At 41.7% G+C, this 15,749-nt stretch overlaps 1 protein-coding gene across 6 annotated transcripts in view; it reads left to right on the top strand.

Moving 5' to 3' along the window:
* The window catches only part of FGFR2 (fibroblast growth factor receptor 2), an 81,296-nt gene that overhangs the window by 18,558 nt on the left and 46,989 nt on the right, over window positions 1-15,749 (top strand). For all 6 annotated transcript variants that reach the window (XM_088450505.1, XM_088450502.1, XM_088450504.1 and 3 more), the window contains exon 2: window positions 12,136-12,348. In XM_088450505.1, the coding sequence (XP_088306631.1) occupies window positions 12,136-12,348 (213 nt within the window). The remainder of the gene's footprint in view (window positions 1-12,135; window positions 12,349-15,749) is intronic.

Genomic DNA, 15,749 nt, shown 5'->3' with positions numbered 1-15,749 from the left:
GTGGAGTATGAACTATTCTATTATTCCAATTGTGGTTAAAGGTGGCTTAACCTGGGTATACATAGGCCAATGGACAGGGAACAGGGGTAAATTACCCCACATGGGGTAAAAATGAAATTCCTGGGGGTAATGGACGGACAGCCGGGCATGCATATTAATCATTCTATAATATAGAATGATTCATAATATGCATGCCCGGCTGTGCCATAGTTACGAAGAGCAGCCGGGCAGGGGGCATAACTATGGGGGCACTACTACAGGATCATTATATGGGGCACTACTACAGAGGCATTATATGGGGGCACTAGTATAGGGGCATTATATGGGGGCACTATTATATGATTTCCTTCCTTTCAAATCAAGGGGCTAACATCGGCGTATCTAAATATATTTTGGGGTAAAAGGCAAAAAAAGTCCCCTGACATAGGCTAATGAGGTGAAGACTCAGTGTCCGATTTGAACGTATGTGCTGCTAAATCTGAAAGGCCTGTGCATCAGTACTAAGGATTAGCAGCATTTTGGAACTGTAGACTGTACAATTTGCAGCCAATTAGGTCCAAAATTAACTAATTCTCTTTCAAAATCAGTTTGTAAGGGCACTTTTTGAGTAAAGACGGGTATTCACTACCCAATTAAATAGTGATTGATCGATAACGACATCGTTATCGTTCAATCGCTTGTTAATCGGGCATGCAAATGTCGAAAATGACCAGCGATGCGCGCTCCCGCTGGTTGTTTCCGACATCAATCATCGCCCGAACATGCTGGTCAATCTGCCGATAATGACAGATTGGCCATGTTCGGGGATGATACCTACACTGAACGACTGATTGTTCAGTGTAGGCACCACAGGGGATGGGGAACGATGGTACGATTACGATGTCGTAATCGTACAGTCTTCCCTGGGTCGTGTAGTGGATGTGCGGCTTAAGACTTTGGAGGAGCTGTATCAAGTTTTCTAAAGGTTGGACAACCTAAATCATCACCACTAATTTCATGTCTTACAATTGAACTAAGATTGTACATAAAATTTGGATCACAAAACTCAAAAAATGCTTTCAATGCAGTTTAGTGTGGACACCTGTATAGACTGATGTATAGTACTTAGTTAATAAACTAATTATGTATCACATTTAGGGGCTGATGCAGAGTTTAATGCAAATCTGCCATAATAGCTTGCATGACGCTAAATGCGGACCAACCCTTTCTGTATACCTGGCTTCATACTCGTCATCGTCCTCATCAGTCAAATTTGCACCAGCCCTATCCTTAGTGCAAAGGATATGTATGAAAACAGGTGTTCTTCCTGACCACTCTATAAGGCCAAATTGTCCATATGAATAGCACACACATCATGTAGCTATATGTATGTGGTTGGCTGATGACCACACACTGGACGGATCAGTCATCACCAACTGCCTTTTCCACTAGTCCTAATTGTTGTTGAGACAAGTGGTTGTAATTACCAAATTGGGTTTTCCAAATGACAGGGTGTATTTGTTTATTCAGTCCACAGCAACTCATGATGGAAAATAAATGTCTGGCATACAACCACTGCTCAGTTTATTATTCAAAAGTGCAATTAAATGTGTTCCAATGTCGCTGTCTTCTGCCACTTTTCAGGTGTGAGTCTCCAATCTGTGGATATAAGCCACTGCGGCATATAATCCTTTTACTGTAAAGTTTAAAAAATTACTGTACAGTTTTTCAGTTAATGGCTCATTAAAATGGAAATATACAGTCATTAACTTGATTTGGTTTCATCGGGCAATTTCTTCCATTATAAAGTTTTCTTGAGGCATATATGAGAGAATATAAATAAATCCTGAAGGCTTTTATACCTTGCAAGGACCGTCCAGGCAATGTGTCGTTCATCTCCATTGTTTCACTAACTGAATTTTGTTTTTGAAACCAAGCAATTAGGTTTGTAAGGAAGATGTAATAAATGAATAACTAGTAAAGGGACCCACCCCCTTTTTATCCTCTGTTCTGCGGGGGGCATCCCATGATTACCCTGTTCCCATTGGCTGGCCAGGTCCTCTGCTAGGTTAGGGTCTGTTCCAGCTCCCACCACCCATGCATGTTGAGCAGTGGGAGCTACTGTATATACTGTAGATAGCATATGTAAGGTATAATTATTAATGGCCATCTGCACACAGAATGGGAGAGTCACATTTTGCATCTATGTACATTAGGGGTGGGGAACCTTTTTTTCTGCTGAGGGCCATTTTGAGATAATATATATATTATTATTATTATTATTATTATTTGTGGGCCCGTGCAGACCACGCCCCCTACATGTGATGTCACACGGGGTGGGGCCACAATTGCCGTGATTGTAGCAATGACTGGAGCATCTTGAGGATGCTCCAGGGAGGTGTAAGGGCAGCGGTGTGACCGTCTGAAGCATCCTAAGGACGCTCCAGGTGGCATTGCTGCATAGATTCTGGCCGCAGGGCAAGAGTCTAGGCACCCTGCTAGCCAGATGAGGCTAGCAGAAAAATGCTCTGAGGGCCAGACCAAATGGTTCCGGGGGCCTTATACGGACCCCGGGCCTGAGCTTCCCCGTCCCTGATCTACATAAAGATAGATAATGATTGCTTGTCTGAAGAACCGGTTGTATGATTTTGTTTTTAAACAATATGATGCATAGCACAGGTCCACCGCAGATGTGGTGTTTTTGGTTGCTCCGTTATCCCTTTTACTAATTATGGTTATTTTTGTGTGTTTTCCGATTTCTCTATCTGGTGACCGTGACATTGCTGGGGACAGTACATATCATTTTAGATTAACAAAACTAAACATTTTCCCCGTGGTCCAGCTATTTAAGTGATTCTACACTATGGCAGTGTAGTGAGAATTGCTTTGGAAATTAGTAACTTAATATTAGTAACTTAATATTGAAATCCATGGATCTCGTCGTATGAACTCCAAAAATATTTTTGATCCTTCAATATATTATTTGTACATTAATGTTGACAGAAAACAGAAGAGCTGTTTGAACAATGACATTAATTATTTTGGTGCTTTGCAACTCTTTGTTATTATTTAGAGCTTTTTACAAACGTCTTTGTTTACCAAGGCAAATGGCGTAACAATCTGGCGCAGCAAATTAATTTTAGCCACAAAGCATCTCCCCGGAGTTCCTTAGACTTATGAGAAAGCAGGAAGATAAAGTTCTATTTACATATATAGCTTACAAAAGCAAAGTCTCCAGAGACGGTGAACAAACACAACCACCTGGGCACTTACATTCCGAAACGTTTCTTCCTTTCACCTTCTCACAAAAGAGGCTTTTGACTATTGTAACACACAAGCCTTTGTGCCTTTTGTGGTAGTCTGCTGAAGCATGTTGTGTGTTTGTGGAGGTGTGTGTATATGTGTGCTTAGTGGTTGGAATGTGGGTAGGTTCTTTCAATTATAATTAATTGACTCTTTTCTCTATGCAGCTATGTCAGTCCCTTACTACACGTCTGCAATATAAACTTGTATATATATTTAACAAAACTGGCACGGTCCTTTCTAAACTGTGCTAACAAGATGTTCTGTAGCTGACAGAGTATGAGTATGTATCTCTTCCAATGTATGTGTATAGGACGTTTTTTTTTTTTTTTTCTATTCCTATTGTCATGATCTAGTTTGGGGGGTGATTTCAACTCATCAAATACCCTCAACAATTCATGTTTCCAGGATTTGTTATTTATGAACAGGTGAGCTAATCTATTTTTCTTGGTCAGTGATTATCCCACCTGTTTCCACAGACAGAAATCCTGAAAACATGACCTGTTGGGGTTACCTGAAGACTGGCCTTGAAAACCCCTGGCCCAATCTCTGAAAGAACCAAGCTCCTTAATCATATCCAAGTTCCTAAAAGTCCACTAATAGTTTTGGCAGCAGATCAGTACAGTGTTGACAGTTAGTAAAAGTATCACCGTGTTTGGAATTTGTTTAAAGCTGCAGTACCACCTACTGTAAAATGATACTAGCCAGCATTTCTCCCAGCTAGACCCCGGGGGACTGCTACTTGCAGTAATTGTCAGGGGGAGATATATATATATATATATATATATATATATATATATATTATGCTATTTGCCATTCACACTTGAAAATGACATGGGGGGTGAGTGGGAAGGAAGACCGCATTCTTCTGATTTTATCTTAATGTTTTTATCCATTAGCAAAGGCCTCCAAGGACAAATCCTGTAAAATCTGGGGCTCCAAAAATGTAGTTATCATAGTAGAAAGTGGTCAATATTTAGTGCTAGCCATTATTCAGATAAACCAAAAATAAGAACAACAAAAGTGTTACTGTCTTTGTGTTACCAGTTTTTTTTAGTCCTTTTATTTTTTTTAACCATGGGGTCCTCACTAATTTCTCAAAACATTAAGAAAAATATCAAATCCTTAGTGGCAAAATCTTTAAATAAGTTTTCAAGTCTGTTACTGGCACAAGCTGTAAATATGTTTTTATAGAGGCACCAGGTTTCAGCAGGAGTTTGTATAAAGGGAATATTTGTGTAAGTGGAGGTCTTTATAGGGGACTACTTATTTTAGTGTTCTGTAGAGTAACAGTATTGGGCTGTATTAGAGGTGTACTGTATGGTAGCACCCAGACTCCTCCAGCTCTTTACTTAACAAACCTTAGGACTTTGGTAACATAATTATTGCATTGCTGGATGAAATGTATTGTAGCTATTCACCTAGAGCTGGATGATATGTATTGGAGCTGTACACCTAGAGCTGGATGATATGTATTGGAGCTGTACACCTAGAGCTGGATGATATGTATTGGAGCTGTACACCTAGAGCTGGATGATATGTATTGGAGCTGTACACCTAGAGCTGGATGATATGTATTGGAGCTGTACACCTAGAGCTGGATGATATGTATTGGAGCTGTACACCTAGAGCTGGATGATATGTATTGGAGCTGTACACCTAGAGCTGGATGATATGTATTGGAGCTGTACACCTAGAGCTGGATGATATGTATTGGAGCTGTACACCTAGAGCTGGATGATATGTATTGGAGCTGTACACCTAGAGCTGGATGATATGTATTGGAGCTGTACACCTAGAGCTGGATGATATGTATTGGAGCTGTACACCTAGAGCTGGATGATATGTATTGGAGCTGTACACCTAGAGCTGGATGATATGTATTGGAGCTATACACCTAGAGCTGGATGATATGTATTGGAGCTGTACACCTAGAGCTGGATGATATGTATTGGAGCTGTACACCTAGAGCTGGATGATATGTATTGTAGCTGTACACCTAGAGCTGGATGATATGTATTGGAGCTGTACACCTAGAGCTGGATGATATGTATTGGAGCTGTACACCTAGAGCTGGATGATATGTATTGGAGCTGTTCACCTAGAGCTGGATGATATGTATTGGAGCTGTACACCTAGAGCTGGATGATATGTATTGGAGCTGTACACCTAGAGCTGGATGATATGTATTGGAGCTGTTCACCTAGAGCTGGATGATATGTATTGGAGCTGTACACCTAGAGCTGGATGATATGTATTGGAGCTGTTCACCTAGAGTTTGCAGACCTACAATGTAAGCAGTGGTTTTCTGTGATCAGGGAGATTTGCTGTAGCCTTTGTAGTAGAAATCTCTCTGGTTTCTTTTTTTACAATAAATAAAGGTGGAAACTCTTTAAATATTTAAGTTGATAGTCAATCCCTCTCCTTTGCAATATCACCATTAGACGTTGCATGTACAAACGTGTCCTCATACCCTGCAGCTCTAGGCACGTCAAATAGCCCCTCTTGCCGCGCCATGGTCCTTGTGACTTAACCGCAGTAAGTATACTTTCTTTAAAAGTTGCATCTTATTCGCACAGCTAAAAACTGCAAGAAACAACAAAACTACATTATTAGCATATACTGACCACTGGTGTTTGTGTAGTTTGTATATCTTTGTGCGACTAAGTCGCAAATCAGTGTATAAGGAGTACCGATACGAGCGCTCGCAGCTAGTCCTCCCAGCACGTTCCGTTAGGCAGGATCTGCAACTTTGTACGTGTGTTGTACTTACTCCTTCGCGACCTAGCGTTTCTGTTACACTGAGCGTATTTATATGCTGTTATAATGTGACTAAGACGCAGTAATTAGTGCTGCGCTACCCCTGTTAGAGCATCTTGGTCGCTCCAGGCGTCTCGTGAAAACACTATGGGGTCTATTTACTAAGCAGTGATTGGCTGGCACCTTATCACTTTTCACTCTGTCTCCTAACACTGCTTAGTAAATAGACCCCATAGTATATGAGTACACATCTGAGCTTTCCCGGAAGAGACCTCTTCTTCCCCTCTCCCCTTCAGTGATTTGTATTTCAGTATTACCATTTATATTCATTCAACAGAATATCATTTATCATAATACTTTGCCATCCAATGGGAGCTGTAGTTACTGTGCACAGAGCAGTAGCAATACCTATCAGCCTGATGTTTATTTACAGTAAGTAATTTGCTGCAAAGTGATACAGTTGAATGATCCTGAACAGAATACATGCAGTTGAAGATATCCTATTTAGTGTAAGCAAAAATGAGTTTGTCATACCCAGTACATGTCATATGGAAGTAATTATAGCGCTATAGATCTTGGAACTCCTTGGTGACTTCTAATATCTGCATTACAAGTATGCAATACATAATTTCTTATACATAAACTGCAATGTGGGGAAAAAACCATGTGATTGTAAGTGATCCAGATATCTACAGTAGGTGTTTCCTTCAAGGAAAATAATCTAGTCTATCGTGGAGCTCTCTTCATGGTGACACTGGTGACCTCATTAGGTACCCAATATAAAGATACAGGAGTTTCTATATCCGTCATTTATTATACAGTATATTTACATAGCGTGCAAGTCTGGAACATCAGTTTAGATTTAAATATTACTTGATCCCTATCTAAAGTCAGTTGATAAGATCTTGGTATATTATTACCTTGCCCCCACCTCCACACGCACCTGGACAGTTTGTATGTGCCCCTCTAATACTCAGTGTTGCCCCTACTTGCATTACACACTGCCGGTTATCAGTTTGGCAGCCAGGTGCAAAGAGATTTTATCATCTGCATTCCTGGAAAATGATTTGTGAGTTCAGAAAAACACACAAAGTGTGACATGGTTGTGCAGAATATTATCAGAGAGCGCACCGATGAATTGCAACTAAAGAGATGACCCCTTGCCAGTCCCCGCGTTTGGGCATATTCCTTAACATTTTAGAAAGTTCTGCACTTTGCCTCGTCTCTGCAAATCCGTGCAAAGTACAGTGAGCATCAGCATCCCAATAAAGTGTTACATTTGAAATCTATTTATTTCCCTTTGTACGTGCCTGTACTAGAAGAAACTGACACTCTGTATTACTAGTTTTGGGGGGGGGGGGGGGGATGGGGGCTGTTAGGAAATGCAGCTGTAAAAACTCTGCAGTGCTGCTGTAGGTTCTGCAAACAACTTCTTGCACAGGAATCCAAGCTCCATTCAAGCTTCCATTGTCCAGAATTCCTGATAAATCACACTACTTACCCTGGGATTTGAAATAGAGGTATAAAACGTGTGTTAGAATAGTAGTGGTATAGCCCTCCTGAAAAGACAAAAAACCCCGAGTTCCCTCCGTGGGTATGTTGCATAGAAATAAAGAAAACAGCGGCACTCCGGGAATTTTGAATTAGAAAAAGACTGTACTCACATATAAAAAATAAATAAATAAATAAAAATAAATAAATAAATAATATTGTAATCGTGCAGCCGTTTGTCAGTCTGTGATGAGCCTACACTGGACGAGCAGTCGATCAGTGAAGGCACAATCAATCATCTGCAAACACGTTGAACCTGACGATATCGTCAGGTCGTGCAACATATTTGTACCATGACGTCTAAACGACCAGCGGGAGCACGCATCGCTGGTTGTTTGTTTAAAAAATTTCTAAAAAAAAATAAATCTGCAAACGATTTTCATATGATTATCGAATGATCTAACAATATAGCACAATTTAATCGTCTAGTGGATGTGTGGCTTAAGTGTTACCGACGTTTCAAATGTTTACTACATTTTTTGTTAAGGATACAGAAAAAGAATAATGTGCTTACCTATATAGTCGACCATCACCAGCATGTCCCTAGCAGCAGCCGCTCTACTTTCGGTCGCGGACGTAATGACCGGCATGACTCAGCTACAAACTGTCATCTTACAGGCTGTGTTTAAAAAAATTACAGGAGCTGATTGGTACTTTATCACGCTAATTTATCACTTTCCAGTACATCTGCCCCATGGTGTTCCCACTAGGCTGTTCCAGCAGGGCGCTGCTCCCTGGCCAATTTGAAAGGGCTGAAATGCCCTCTGCCCTTATGGCAGTGCCCCACTGAAAGCCTAACCCCCCACGGGCTGCAGAGTCCCGCAGTGGGGGAGATCATGTGAAAAAAATCAATGGGCGAGTGAATAGATGCCATGCACATGGCATCTATTCACACTGCAGGGAAAGCTTGGGGGCAGTCCAGCATTTCCATAAGTGCTGGGCATACCCCTACACTAAGTGACTTTGACAAGGTCCAAATGTGATGGCTAGACGACTTGGTCAGAGCATTTTCAAAATGACAGGTCTTGTGGTGTTTTCCCAGTATGCAGTGGTTTAATACCTACCAAAAAGTGGTCCAAGGAAGGATGCGAGGTGGGCCCCAAGGAAGGACCACTGGTGAACCGGAAACCAGGTCATTGGCGCCCAAGGCTCATTGATGCGCATGGGGATGTGCAGGCTAGCCCATCTGGTCCAGTCCCTCAGAAGAGCTAATGTAGCACAAATTGCTAGAAAAAAAAAAGTTTATGCGGACTATGATAGAAAGGTGTGAGAACATGCAGTGCATCGCAGCAAGCAGCAGACTGGTCATAGTACCCATACTGACCCATGTACACCGCTGAAAGCGCCTACATTAAGCACGTGAGCGTCCGACCTGGACCACGGAGCAATGGAAAAAAGCAGCTTGGTCTGATGGATCCCGTTTTCTTTTACATCATGTGGATGGGCGGATGCATGTGTGTTGTTTTCCTGGGGAAGAGATGGCACCAGAATGCACTATGGGATGAAGCCATGCTGGCAGAGGCAGTGCGATGCTCTGGGCAGTGTTCTGCTGGGAGACGTCTGGTCCTGCCATTCATGTAGATGTTACTTTGACAAGTATCACCTACCTAATTTACACCTCTTCATGAGAACGGAATTCCCTGATGGCAGTGGCCTCTTTCAGCATTATAATGCGCCCTGCCACACTGCAAACATTGTTCAGGACCAGTTTGAGGAACATGACAAAGGACGGGATCCAGCAACATGAGAAATGCGGTCAAACCCAGAAAATGCGGGTGTGACCGCATTTCTCATATGCACCAAGCCCCGCAATGCATCACTTGGATGCGGTGGGGCGTTACACTATAGAAGTCTACGGGCTTCTCTTCGGAGAGTTTTGTGAGAGAGATCCAATTTAATCCCTCCGAGTAACCCCCCCTCCCCCACGGCACGTGTATCATACTGAGCATTCGCACAATGACACCATAGGGACTTCTGGGTCATAGATCTGTAAGTCCCTCATTCGCAAAGGACAGCTCTTACAGAGAGAGAGAGAGAGAGCTGTCCTTTGTGATTCTCTTCATTAATGTCGGCATGCATGCAAAAGGGTGACGGGATGCATCATAATCCTGAATACAATGAGTCATGCATCCCGCCCAAAGAGTTCTAGGTGTTGACTTGGCCTCCAAATTTCCGCAGATCTCAATACGGCCGAGCATCTATGGGATGTGCGGGAAAAACAAGTCCGAGACATGGAGGCCCCACCTCGCACCTTACAGGACTTAAGGGATCTTCTGTTAGCATCTTGGTCAGATACCAGAGGACGCCTTCATTGGTCTTGTGGAGTCCATGCTTTGACGTGTCAGAGCTGTTTTGGTGGTATGAGAGGAACCTACACAATATTAGGCAGGTGGTTTAAATGTTATGGCTGATCTGAATGTTAGCAAGGCCTGATGATGCTATTGTGGCCTATGATTTGTGTGGCTGATATCTGAGTATTTTTCTCCATCCAGTTTTATAGAAATAAAACTATTTTGGAGAAATGGACTAAACCATGCTCCTGTGTTCATAGCATAGCACATGTCATTTTTAATTCAAGATCAACATATCTATCAGTCTCCTATGAGATAAGTTTGCCCCCAAGTGTGGTTTGTAATGAAAACAAGAGGCCGGAGTTTAGCTATTGTATTTAACTGTATTAACTGAACTTTTATAAGAACTGGCTAGGAAGGTTATTTATTTTTTGCTTATGATGAGAAAAATGTATATAAAAGAATTTTATTTGCAGGATTATAATCGTATCATATTGTGTAAAAGATGTATGTATGCTCTCTTGCTGTCCTGTTTCTTTACGAGTCCCTTGTGATTCTTTACACTATAACTGTCCTTGGATACTCCCATCCCTTTCCTGCATTGCTTAAGGCATTAAATCAGGCATCCCCCTTGAGCATTTAGGAACTGTACAAGTAACGGCAGATAATATGCCTAAACCACTCTCCTCCTGCCCACTCTCCAAAATATTCTGGTTCTCCGACCCATATATTTAGTAAAGCCGGCCACACTTCATTCTGAGATGAAAGCTTCTCACCACATCTATGTATTAAAAAGTAGATCTATATTTTTGGAGCAGAGGAATTTTTATCACGAGATGTGGCAAGTTGCTATTCTGTATGTGGTTTATTTGCTTTGCAGAACTACCACCCTAATAAAACTGGATTAAAACCTCTCTGCTGCTCATGGAATTTAGGAATGATTTAGGAGATCGGATTATAGTGTTTGGTATCTTAATGTTTAAGTTATGGGTTGCATTCTTTTGCTTGCTGCCAAATGTGAGAGCAGAAGGGGGAGGGGGGAAGGTAACATTTCATCTCTAAATAGTTTTTGCTAAATGCTGAGGGATGGAATGAAATCATTTAGTAGTGACAATCTAAGTTTAGGATAACATCAAGGCAGCAGGAAATTACGCTGTCGCTGGGGTTCTAAGACTCTGGCCTTATGAGCACCTATTGCCTACACACAATGGAGATATTCATCATTATCTTTTATATGGCACCACACAAGCTCCACAGCCCCATTCATAGGGGTAAAATATCCAACAAAGTACATTGGTACAAAATGGTACAGACGAGAACAAAACTTGTACAACTCTCTCCCGGAGAGATCCAGATGACCACTTTGAGAGGCCACTTATATTGCATTATTAGGCCCCGCCCCTGTCACGGCAAACTGCAGCAGGTCAGTGTGGAGAGGGTGGGGCTAAAAAAAAGTGATTTGCATCATTTTAGCAACATCCCCTCCCTACTGATCCATGATTCCTAGTATTAACTCGCTATCCTGCCCACTCCACAATTAAGGCGGGATATCCACCCACTCTTCCAGGGGACTACCCGAAAAATCGGCATTTCTCCCGTTGTAGCCTCACGCTCTGTGCGGCTGCTCGCATTTCTGGACATTAGAATAAGTAAAACATTGCTTCTATTTGCCACAACTCGGAGGTAAAAGCTGAAATAAGCCATCAATTAGGGGTTCCCTATCTCCGCCATTACAGTCCAGGATTTAAGGATATCCATACTTGAGTCCAGATGGTTAAATTAAACTGACTGAGATACTAATTAAGTCACCTGTGCTCAAGCATGTGTATCCTTGAAACATGTACTGCAATGGCGGTGTTTGGGAACCTCTGCCATGGATTGTCATCGCAGTACCTCGTGGTTAATCTAATCTGCCCCCCAAAAGTCCTAGAAGGCCACAAGCTCTGTGTTTTTATAATACTTGTTTCGCTGGTGAATGCAGAAGTGACTGAAATATTAAATAGTGAGTATTAGTTGGGTCTAGGGTTATATGTGCTGGGAAAATTTGGTATAAAATGCACTAAAACTAACACGCTGTAGAGCTGCTTTTTTTTAAATACATTTTTATTTAGTTAACCCTTCATATACTGTAAATTTTATTTCTCTCTCTCTCTCTCTCTCTCTCTCTCTCTCTCATCTGCTTGTAAATGTATTTAAATATTACCTAAGTAGATAAAACACAAGTACTAATATTGCTGCTGATCTCTTGCAGGATCTCCCACACATTATCGGGGACCACGTAGTGGTGCTTGCATCTCATGCATGCTCACAGCCAGACGGATGGGGTTGTTCTCGTTGTGGCGCTCAGGAAAAGCAGGGGGTGGGTGCACTGACGGTATGCTGCTGCTCTGCCTGTTTTTGGTCGGCTTGGTGATCGCCCGTCCATCTTACAGCCGAGGGGAGGATACCACTGTGGAACCAGAAGGTAAGAAAGAAACATATTATTCTGAATATCATATAAACTGTAAATGTTGTTTATTATTATTATTATTATTATTATTATTATTATTATTATTATTATTATTAATGGTGGTATTAGACTTAATATATTGTTAATATGTTTGCTTAGAGGTTGAACTATGTCTTTATTTTCCATTCCATGACTGTCCTGGTATATACTTGGGTGATGCATTTAGCTTATCTCGTTATTGGGTGGGGCTATTGTATCACTTGTCCTAAGTCACCGACTGGGTTTGCGAATGTAACATGTTAGCAGCCAAACTTGTAATGCTTGTTTATATCTTCTTTAGCAAAAGGAAAATAAACTAGCAGTGTAAAATACCCATTCATTAGTTTGAGGCATGTATTGATGATTTTTTTTATTTATTTGGAGATTTCTATTTTGTAGCATGCAATACAATGGTTTGCTATTTTGGTTTTTAGAACTGTAATTCTGCATTTTACAATCTGGTAAAATCACTACACTTATGAAATTTAGATACTGTTACAATGCACAGAAGATGGTAAATGATGTACTGTGGTTAGACTGTCTTTGTGTAAATCTCTGCCATCATGAGAGAGCTCCAATCTCTGCCATCATGAGAGAGCTCCAGTCTCTGCCATCATGAGAGAGCTCCAGTCTCTGCCATCATGAGAGAGCTCCAGTCTCTGCCATCATGAGAGAGCTCCAATCTCTGCCATCATGAGAGAGCTCCAATCTCTGCCATCATGAGAAACCTCTGCAATCTTCAGGAAGTTCATCAGTCCTCTTCCCCTGCAGCCTTCCCCCCCCCCCCCCCCACGTCCCCTCCAGAATTCAAAGCCGTGGTTCCTCCCTTGCCCAGGGGGAACCTTTTATTAAATTAAAAATTTTTTTACAGAGGCTGCCCTGCAGGGGACACCTGATGAGATAGAAGTGCATCAGAATATAGGGTTATCTGTTCCTCTTTGAATTCCAGGCTGTCAGTCTGTCTGCGATGTGCAGCTCTGAAAGGTATGGTAGCAATGTTGCCCATCCTGTTTGCAGTGTCTGCTGAACACACCTGAACCAGTATATTTATTCCTCCAGTGTTTCACTGCTTGGATGAGCAGTACTGCCCACTGTGCTGTAGTACCAGGACAACTGCAGGGAAGCCTAAATTATTTAATTTTATTAAATGCTGGACAGGACTCATTCAAGGGAGTAAAATTATCATGATAAAAATATTCTGATCTTCTATCCATATGTATTTGGGGAGACTTTTTAAAGTGTCAAATCAATGAAATAGCATTAGTAATAGCAGTTTTGTTGTTATGGCCTCTATCTATGGGATATTTCAAAGCAGAATATTCTAACTGAATTGGCTTCCAGCAAGGCATGTACACACACCTAGAAATACAAATATACAGAGGAGATCGGCTCTCCACACACTATGTACTGTGTCATGTTTTACAATAAGCCTAGAACAAATAGAATGTCTTAATAATAAGTCACAGCAGAGATGAGAACTTGTAGTGTTATGGTGCGTACACACGTAGCGTTTTAAAATAACTCTTTGAACGATATCGTTATCGTTACCGTTATCTTTCAGATCGTTCTTTTAAATGGTCCCTACCAACTTACGGTCGATAGCGATATATCGTCCATCGGCCGTGCATACCAGTCAACTTGTTCGATTTCGAGCAAGTTACTATAGGGACCCGCGATCGACGATTGCGGTTCGCTATAGTCATCAGCAAGTTGGTGGTGTGCTGGATGATCGATATTGATCATCCAGCATACCAGGGTGGGTGCATAACGATGGGCCAGCGATATCGTATCGCTGGCAGATCGCTATGTGTTTACGGACCATTAAGGTATTTTTTTGGAGACCTGTTCTATTCTGGTTGAGTCCTATAACAGAATGTAAATGACCTTTTTTCTTTAACCGGTCTGTTATGCTACAAAGAATACATTAGTATTATGTTCCTTGATGTAGAGCGACTTGCCTGCATAAGGTATTGTACAGTACTATATTGAGATATTACCCCAGCCCGAGTAAGGTTTATAACATTACTATTATTAAAATGTGCAGTGTATTTGGATTGTGTCAAGGTGCCCTATTGGATTTTACCAGCTTTCTTTTATATTTGGTAAGAGTTTCTGGCAAAGCAGCCAACCTTCACTTTCTCCCTATGGTCCTGATTCAAGGAGCAACCCTGGAACAAACCTTGTTGCACTGCATGGGGGGGGAGGAGGGGGTGCAAACTAATTTTTTTGCATGTGGGTAAAATGCTGTCTGATTTTGCCTATAGCGAACAAATCATACCTGCCCACTCTCTCAGAATGTCTGGGAGGATCCCAGATGTCAGGTGGTTGTCCCAGATGCCCGAAAGAATGGGCAAATCTAAAGGGCGCTCACATCCCGAGTGAAGTGGGCGGTTTGGGTGCCGTTGACTCATTTCGCGTTTAATCGCGTCATTGGAGCCCACTCCCTGCTTTACAATGCTGGTAATGGTAGCATTGTATAGCGTGAGCCATGATGATGCAAATGTTTTATCATGACACCATACCTCCTTCCCCCACCACCCCTAGGGCTGCCCACTTGGCCCCATGTCACATACTAAAAGACCCTCACCTCTTACCCAAGGAGAGACTGTAATCAATAACAAGGTACAAATGTCTAACCGCTGTGACCTCACTTGTGAGCTTATCTGCGAGCTCTGCCAATCACTCTTGGAACTGCTCATTTCTCTTCGTAGCTGGGGAGGTACGATGTAGCAGTATGTGGTATACACATAGAATATGGATGGATAGATTAAGGTTCAGAATCATGCCATCAACTTGTATGACTACCTAACCCCATTCTGGATTTGTTCCCTCAAGTCTCTACCTCGATTATTTGGGGGTTCAGAATAATACATAACAAAAAATCCCATACATTTTGTGTGTAAGGGGATGATGTAGTCCAGTGATTGCCAACCTCGGTCCTCAAGGCACACCAACAGTCCTGGTTTTAGTGATATCTATGCTAGAGCACAGATGGTTAAATCAGAATAACTGAGGTACTTAAGTCACCTGTGCTCAAGTATGGCTATCCTTAAAACCTGCACTGTTGTTGTGCCCTGAGGACCGTAGTTGAGAACCCCTGGTGCAGGGTATATGAGTTCAGCCATGTTGCACTTGTGCTTCATATGTGATGGGTATTTACTATAGGCAATACTGTCATAGTGCAAATATTGAGCCATTTATTTGGGGAGGAAGACTAATCATTTCCCTACATGTATTGCAATATTTAATATCTGTTATTGCTACATAAATTCATTGTTGTCCTTATGGGCGACATGTTAAAAATGATTTGTCAATCAAGACATGTTTAAATATTCAATCACCCACCGCTTATAAAAATGCATAATTATCTTAAAAAG

Source organism: Taudactylus pleione, unplaced genomic scaffold (assembly GCF_031769625.1).
Source record: "Taudactylus pleione unplaced genomic scaffold, aTauple2 ptg000518l, whole genome shotgun sequence".
NCBI classification, from domain to species: Eukaryota; Metazoa; Chordata; class Amphibia; order Anura; family Myobatrachidae; genus Taudactylus; species Taudactylus pleione.
Note: the sequence above shows the minus strand (reverse complement) of the source record. Positions and strands in the feature narration are given on the sequence as shown.